This window comes from Corella eumyota, chromosome 7, assembly GCF_963082875.1.
Source record: "Corella eumyota chromosome 7, kaCorEumy4.1, whole genome shotgun sequence".
NCBI classification, from domain to species: domain Eukaryota; kingdom Metazoa; phylum Chordata; class Ascidiacea; order Phlebobranchia; family Corellidae; genus Corella; species Corella eumyota.
The window spans coordinates 85,635-94,202 of record NC_137496.1 but is presented as its reverse complement, the minus strand read 5'-3'; the positions used below and the strand labels follow the sequence as shown (position 1 = coordinate 94,202).

Sequence of the window (8,568 nt, the reverse complement as noted above, 5' to 3'; positions counted from 1 at the left end):
CACTGATTACAAAGTTGTTCAACAAAACAAGGTAGATTTTCTAATTATTGGAGGATTACTTTTGATATAATTGTTGGTAAACTTATTTTGTTAGTTTCATAAGCGCCGACTTCGTATAAATTTACGGGGGGCGGGGGATTTTTATGACGTCATTAGACAGCGTATAAATAAAAGGAATTATAGCGAAATAAAAAGCCTTGTGTGTAAATTAGAGATTAAAAAAGTATCAAGAATCTATGCGCGTCATTTTAAAAACAGATGTATAATACTCGCTAAGAAATATAGTTCTATTCGGCTGTTTTTACTAATTACTTTTTATTTTTTCAAAACTAAAAAAACAACAAAAAATTAAAAAAATGGTACATTTTATACTCAAAAAACACTTAAAACAAACAAAAACACATTAACGATAAGCAGGTTTGCTTCATGCAAACGCGTTTTTTCGAATGTCATTTTTTGAAATAAATTCATTTATTAGTTCAGTTTTGTTTAATTTGTCCACAATTTCTTTATGTGAAGATAAAACACATGCATGATTAAGACGTTTTTGCGTCATTGTTGTTCGTAGATAGGTTTTCACTCTACGCAAAGTACTAAACGAACGTTCAGCTTCACATGATGTGCAGGGCAAAGTTAAATAAAGTTTTAAAATAGTGGCAATGTTTGGAAAAAATGCTTGAAGAGAGTCAGTATCACGAAACAATTTTGTTAAATTTTCAGGTGTAACCACATCGTCCAAACCTTTGTGTATTTTGTAAGATTTAAATTGGGTAATTTCCGTAGCAAGGGCGTCATATTGTAAATCAGGAAATCCTTTTTCCACTTCTTTAGAAATTTGTAAGTTGCCCGACAGTAGATTTTCCATAGTTTCTACTGTTTGTAAACTGTCGGCTTCGTACCGAGTTAAAAGGGAAGAAGAAGCGCAAGTTAAAATGTCTACATATATTTTTTTGTAATAGTCTTCAACAGTGGTTGTATCATTGGAAGATCGGCAGCGACTTATTCTAATAGAAGGTAGATTTATTTTTAAACACACTGCAGCTTCTTTGACACTATTAAAAAACTCACTTGCGTTTACGATAGAACCAGCGTCGGCAGATATAACATCAATCAAATTCCCCAGTAACGACTTGCATTTTCCAATCGAAATACCCTTTTTTTGTATAACGACATGTACAGGATTAAAAGAAATTAGTAAACGTTGGAATAAACGAATCATAAAATATGTAGAAAAAGTTTCTAACAACGATAGTAGTGACCTGGCCTTATTTTTTGTCAATATATCAGCGTCGTTGGTTTTTGACACTTCATGCAGCCAATCAAGTATTCCTTCATAATTTTGCAAGAAGGCATTAACAGCAGGAAGGCGCAAAACCCAACGAGTTGGGCAAAGGGGTCGCAGTGTTAAAGTATGCTCTTCGTTACCCAACACAAATTCCTCAAACATTGCAAGTCGTTTGGGCGAGCCTTTAATAAATTTTACAGTGGCATTTAAGGCATTTAATGCGTTCATGCCATCATGACTTGCGTTAAAAGCATCTTGCACTACCAAGTTAAGTTGGTGACCTGCGCAATAAACATAGGAAGCCAGTGGGTTTTCCTCCTTAAACAAGGCCTGCAAACCCCGCAAATGGCCTCTCATATTAGCTGCGCCGTCATAGGCTTGTCCTCTACAATCACGAATATCAATCCCCAACGAGAGCAATGCGGACTTAATTACAATAAACAATGATTTTGCATTGGTCTTAACGACACAGTGCATTCCTAAAAAATCTTCGTAGATGTTGTAGGACGAATCCACATAGCGAACACAAATAGAAAGTTGTTCTTTGCACGACAAATCGGTCGTTTCATCAGCAATCAGGCTAAAGAATTTTGCATTTTTAACCCTTTGCACTATCACACGCAATACTTCATGGGCGCACATTTCCAAAATTTCATTTTGTATGTCGTGGCTCATCCATTTATACCTATAATGTCTATCAAGCCAGGTTTTGACATGCGAACTGTGGCCTTTTAAAACATTCATAAAAACTTGAAGATTTGAACTTTCATCTGTGTGGCCTCTTAATGCTTGTCCTTGGCGTGCTAAATTTAAAATAACATCGAAAATTGCATCAAGCGCCTTTCTATTTTCTGCATTAGTTTTGTTTGTGATTAAACGCATTTTGCCAATTAAATCAGTGCCGCTTTTTCCTGAGTTAAATATTTTTGAAGTGTGACAATCTTTGTGGTATGTACTAGTAGCATGTTTGTCAAATGCATATTTTCCCTTTTTCCAGTTTCTGTACCCGGTAATCCATATGCCACCCTTAGCCTGAAGTATTCGCTTCGTATTTTGAGATACCTTCCCAGTTTGAAATGCCCACGTACATATTTCGCATTTTGCTACATCCAGAAGCTCGTCGTATAAAATCCAAGGATGATCTTTTTTCCAACTACTTTGAAATTTTCTATGATCAACACTTTTACCGAGGTTTGATGAAGTCGAAGGTGCAGTACTACCAGTTTCTTCTATTAAATCTTGCGACTCGTCTATTTGTATTTCTGAATCTACTACATTTTGTTTCAATTTTTTTGGCAAAGGTGTAAAAAAAGAATCAATACGCTTGCTAGATTGTTTTTTAGACATGCTTTCTTTGCATAATACTGGTATAAAATGACTAAGTTTTATATTAAATTTTAAAAGTGGACAATTGCGTTTGGTCATTATATTCAGAAACCCCGCTGCTCGGCTTGGCTTCTCACGCTGTGCATAATTACGCATTTCCATTAATCTTTCGATATTTTAAATGGCATTTATAAGTTACGCACGAATTTTTAAAAACAATAATAAACAACGGGAATTAATATATTAACGCTTTTTGGTAGTTTAAATTACGTATTTTCCGTTTTTAGTCAGGGAAAGCCCCTTTAGCCTAAAAAACATGGGGGGCGGTGCCCCTCTGCCCCCCTAGAAGTCGGCGCCCCTGGTTAGTTTGTCGGTAGCAAAACTTTTATCCAGGCCTACTGATAATCAGCTTTATTGCAGTTTGTATTTGTAATTGTTTTTAGTGTCAGAACAAGGAATGGGAAGATGATTTGTTGAATAGCTTAAAGATTTGAGTGTTGAAATCTATATACTAGCAAAATCATGCAAGTTATTATAGTTATTTTGACCACTGTGCTAAGGAAGAATATTAATCTTTAATATTTTAGACGAAAAATGGTGCTTTATAATGTAGCAAAATGATATATGTGCTTGTAGTTTAATTTAAGCAATGTAGTCATTGTCTACATGTACAATTGGTAATTTGAAAAAAAACTTGTTAGACACTATTCATGTTGTAGTACATAAAGTGGTTCGGTAGCGTGATGTTTTTCGTTGTCTTGTTGAGCTATACTTATTATTGTCTGTTGGTTAAGTCCAACTATTTAAGCTATCTTAATCTCGTAATAAAAATTCAGAGAAACAGCAATTTGTAATTCTATTGTTGGAAATGATATGCGGCATAATTATTGTAAGGCAATTTCAACCCTCTTAAGAGTGCAATTACAGATCTATGTTTCTAGTTGGAAAAGTTAAGACATTACTCCGAGAAATAGTATTATAATTTAGTTCGAAAGAAGTTAAATATTTAAATGATCGCCACGATTAAGTGTTGGCTTAGCAGGAGTTCGTGTCGTTTTTGTGCCTTACTTGTGAACCCTACAGCAAGAGAGTGGTGGGCATCGACCCAGGACCTCATATAGTGTAGGAAAAAGTGTTCTGACTACTACACGAAGTATGTTAGCTCGACGACAAAGCTGGACTTGCCGCACCCAATAAATGTTTTAATAACTTCCCAATGTTCGAGTAGCATGTGGTGGTTTAACTAATATCGCTGTATTCAGTTTATATTTTAAACATCGAGATTAATGTGTATTTTTTGGATTGTATTAAGGCGGCCGGAAACGGAAAAGATGAGATTTTATTGTGCAGAGAATTCTGAGGTGTGAAAATGTAAGAAAAATGTATGAGAAAGAGTGTTCTAATGGAATGTGTTAGTTCAAGCTAGATTTCGATGTTCGGACATTACGCTTCGGTGTAACCTTGTATTGTTCAAACAGCTTGCTAGAATATTTAGGTAGCACCCCATGCAGGGTGTTCTACTTTTGCAAATTGGGGTTTTAAGTTTATCCTCGAACATAGCAACAGACGTTGCTGGAAAAAACGGTTATACCACAACATGTATATTTATTTTTAAAACGTGTAAGGAATTTTTTAAAGTAATCTGACAGGAAATTCAATTAAAAATGTGTTAATCAAAATTATGCAGCTTTTTGCGACAGTCGATTTAAATTTCGCGTCGGCGAAAATTTTAAAATCGAGTTTTTTGGAATGTTGTTATTTTTAATACATATATTGTTGTCACAGAATTGTTTTGCAAGTTTTTGGTACGTGATTTATGTTGAAAATAAATAAAATTTTATATTTTTGTATGATACGATTTAAGTTTTTTGACGAAAATTCTTTGCCTTGTTTTTCCGCTTTTTTCCGCAAAAAATTGGCGAAATTCATTGCAGCGCGCCAACTGACGGCAATGAGAATTCAAGTTGAATTTTTTGAATTTATTATTCGAATTTGATGTAGATCTGTTTGTTTAACCTCGGTGAACTAAACTCATTTAGATAAAAAATGTTTATGTGTTTGTTTATACAATTTAAAGGTTTAAAAAAGATGCATTTAACGGGTTAATTTATTTGCGCATTTTGCACGTTTCCGTATATTTGGGTTGCTTGAAATGTTTTTATTGATTTTTTTACGAAATTAGATAAAAAAAAGGGTATTTTGTGTAGTGTTTTGACGTTTATTTTAAATCGAGGATAAAGAATATACGGATAAGAAAATTTTGCGGAGATTTTATAAAACGGCGGAAACAAACTTCCGTTATCCGTAAAAAAATCCGTCTTTACGGACGTTCTCTATAAGATTGATTAATCAGACAACTCGTATTTGTTTATTTATTTCTTTTCTGTATATACACATTTATCTTCCATGTGGGAAAGTCGAAAGCGCGACCTAAACATAGAGTAACATCAGTTACTCAGACCCAGTATCGAGTTGCCTGTTGCCTGTGGCGGTTTGGGATATTATAGATTATAATTGGCCCGATAATTACGCTGCTGATTAAGTGCTGACTCAGCAGAAGTTTATACCGTTTATATCGTCTTATTCAATAGCGCTACAGCGTGAGAGCAGTGGGGATTGAACCTACGACCTCATGAGTGGTGTAGCAAGTGTTCTTACCGCTACAACACGCTGTCGGTTACCTTAACCCAGTTTTAAGTTTTTACCTGAAATATTGCACTATTACAAACTTGTATTTATTTGTACTCATTGTTTTACAGGGTTATGTACTTGCTTTAAATTAAATATTCTATTATTTTACATGTTGGTCATTATTACATGTTTTTTACACTTGAATTCCAGTTTTTAACGTTGACGAAGCCAGTTTTTACTTCGCAGTGGTTTATGTCATTTTTTGATGAGGGCAACTGGTGGTAAATATTCATTGACATAGTAACTTATATATATACAGTTTTCTTCTGACTGTTATGATTAGTGCAGTTGTTTTGATTTGATATTTTAAAACAACTCATTGCTAGTTATCAACAGTTATTTGGGAATACTTATGGTACTTCTCCTGTATTGTTATGTAAACACAAAATTTTAAAGTTAAAAAAAGTCGAGACCTCATGTTTGATGCCGATCTGGGGTGTGACAACTTTGTCTTCCAATGAACACATGTCTATGTGCTTGGTTGTGAGATCATTACATCTGTATAAGGGTTATCGGTTCTAATTTAGTTGTGGTATATGATATTGAAGATTAGGGTAATTGTAGAATTTTCGGTGATAGCAATAATTTGACTATTGATTAATTTTAGGTCGATCTGCCAAAACTTGCTTAAGTGCGTCTTCCCCGCGGAACAGCAACAAATTTGCACAATCCGGAGGATCTCCAAAGTCAAACCAATCTCTAAGGTCACAACATGGAAAGGTAACTACGGCTTATTAATTACATCAAAGTAATGACGTCAGCGTTTCGACTTTACATTACCTACGATACACATTATCTACATTGCGTTATTAAGCCAAAGTTATGGGACGTCATGATGAATTTACTTATTTTTTAGTTCAAAGAAATTGGGCGAAATTCTCGAGTTTTTGCTGATTGTGATTTCTTCTAAATCTCAACTGCACGAGTTCACCCATTTTTCACCCAACCTGGCCATGCTGTTGTTTGTAACTTGACTAACTCACCAAGCTGTGGCACAAGACTAGAATGTCTCAGTCATTCTGTAGCACATGCAGTTACTGAGATATATTCACTGATTACAAAGTTGTTCAACAAAACAAGGTAGATTTTCTAATTATTGGAGGATTACTTTTGATATAATTGTTGGTAAACTTATTTTGTTAGTTTGTCGGTAGCAAAACTTTTATCCAGGCCTACTGATAATCAGCTTTATTGCAGTTTGTATTTGTAATTGTTTTTAGTGTCAGAACAAGGAATGGGAAGATGATTTGTTGAATAGCTTAAAGATTTGAGTGTTGAAATCTATATACTAGCAAAATCATGCAAGTTATTATAGTTATTTTGACCACTGTGCTAAGGAAGAATATTAATCTTTAATATTTTAGACGAAAAATGGTGCTTTATAATGTAGCAAAATGATATATGTGCTTGTAGTTTAATTTAAGCAATGTAGTCATTGTCTACATGTACAATTGGTAATTTGAAAAAAAACTTGTTAGACACTATTCATGTTGTAGTACATAAAGTGGTTCGGTAGCGTGATGTTTTTCGTTGTCTTGTTGAGCTATACTTATTATTGTCTGTTGGTTAAGTCCAACTATTTAAGCTATCTTAATCTCGTAATAAAAATTCAGAGAAACAGCAATTTGTAATTCTATTGTTGGAAATGATATGCGGCATAATTATTGTAAGGCAATTTCAACCCTCTTAAGAGTGCAATTACAGATCTATGTTTCTAGTTGGAAAAGTTAAGACATTACTCCGAGAAATAGTATTATAATTTAGTTCGAAAGAAGTTAAATATTTAAATGATCGCCACGATTAAGTGTTGGCTTAGCAGGAGTTCGTGTCGTTTTTGTGCCTTACTTGTGAACCCTACAGCAAGAGAGTGGTGGGCATCGACCCAGGACCTCATATAGTGTAGGAAAAAGTGTTCTGACTACTACACGAAGTATGTTAGCTCGACGACAAAGCTGGACTTGCCGCACCCAATAAATGTTTTAATAACTTCCCAATGTTCGAGTAGCATGTGGTGGTTTAACTAATATCGCTGTATTCAGTTTATATTTTAAACATCGAGATTAATGTGTATTTTTTGGATTGTATTAAGGCGGCTGGAAACGGAAAAGATGAGATTTTATTGTGCAGAGAATTCTGAGGTGTGAAAATGTAAGAAAAATGTATGAGAAAGAGTGTTCTAATGGAATGTGTTAGTTCAAGCTAGATTTCGATGTTCGGACATTACGCTTCGGTGTAACCTTGTATTGTTTCAACAGCTTGCTAGAATATTTAGGTAGCACCCCATGCAGGGTGTTCTACTTTTGCAAATTGGGGTTTTAAGTTTATCCTCGAATATAGCAACAGACGTTGCTGGAAAAAACGGTTATACCACAACATGTATATTTATTTTTAAAATGTGTTAGCAATTTTTTAAAGTAATCTGACAGGAAATTCAATTAAAAATATGTTAATCAAAATTATGCAGCTTTTTGCGACAGTCGATTTAAATTTCGCGTCGGCGAAAATTTAAAAATCGAGTTTTTTGGAATTTTGTTATTTTTAATACATATATTGTTGTCACAGAATTGTTTTGCAAGTTTTTGGTACGTGATTTATGTTGAAAATAAATAAAATTTTATGTTTTTGTATGTTACGTATTAAGTTTTTTGACGAAAATTCTTCGCCTTGTTTTTCCGCTTTTTTCCGCATAAAATTGGCGGAATTCATTGCAGCGCGCCAACTGACGGCAATGAGAATTCAAGTTGAATTTTTTGAATTTATTATTCGAATTTGATGTAGATCTGTTTGTTTAACCTCGGTGAACTAAACTCATTTAGATAAAAAATGTTTATGTATTTGTTTATACAATTTAAAGGTTTAAAAAAGATGCATTTAACGGGTTAATTTATTTGCGCATTTTGCACGTTTCCGTATATTTCGGGTGCTTGAAATGTTTTTATTGATTTTTTTACGAGATTAGATAAAAAAAAAAGTATTTTGTGTAGTGTTTTGACGTTTATTTTAAATCGAGGATAAAGTATGTACGGATAAGAAAATTTTGCGGAGATTTTATAAAACGGCGAAAACAAACTTCCGTTATCCGTGAAAAAGTCCGTCTTTACGGACGTTCTCTATAAGATTGACCTCGTGAGTGGTGTAGCAAGTGTTCTTACCGCTACAACACGCTGTCGGTTACTTTAACCCAGTTTTAAGTTTTTACCTGAAATATTGCACTATTACAAACTTGTATTTATTTGTACTCATTGTTTTACAGGGTTATGTACTTT

General features: G+C 34.0%; 1 protein-coding gene across 1 annotated transcript; it reads right to left on the bottom strand.

The window, feature by feature from the left end:
• Positions 1-424: 424 nt before the first annotated feature.
• Positions 425-2,632, bottom strand: LOC145759525 (zinc finger MYM-type protein 1-like). Its single transcript, XM_082573365.1, has one exon. The coding sequence runs from the start codon at positions 2,630-2,632 to the stop codon at positions 425-427; it is 2,208 nt and encodes a 735-aa protein (XP_082429491.1).
• Between the last annotated feature and the right edge of the window lie 5,936 nt (positions 2,633-8,568).

Excerpts from the sequence above, each read along its gene's own strand:
- LOC145759525 (XM_082573365.1), bottom strand. The coding sequence starts at position 2,632 with ATGTCTAAAAAACAATCTAGCAAGCGTATTGATTCTTTTTTTACACCT.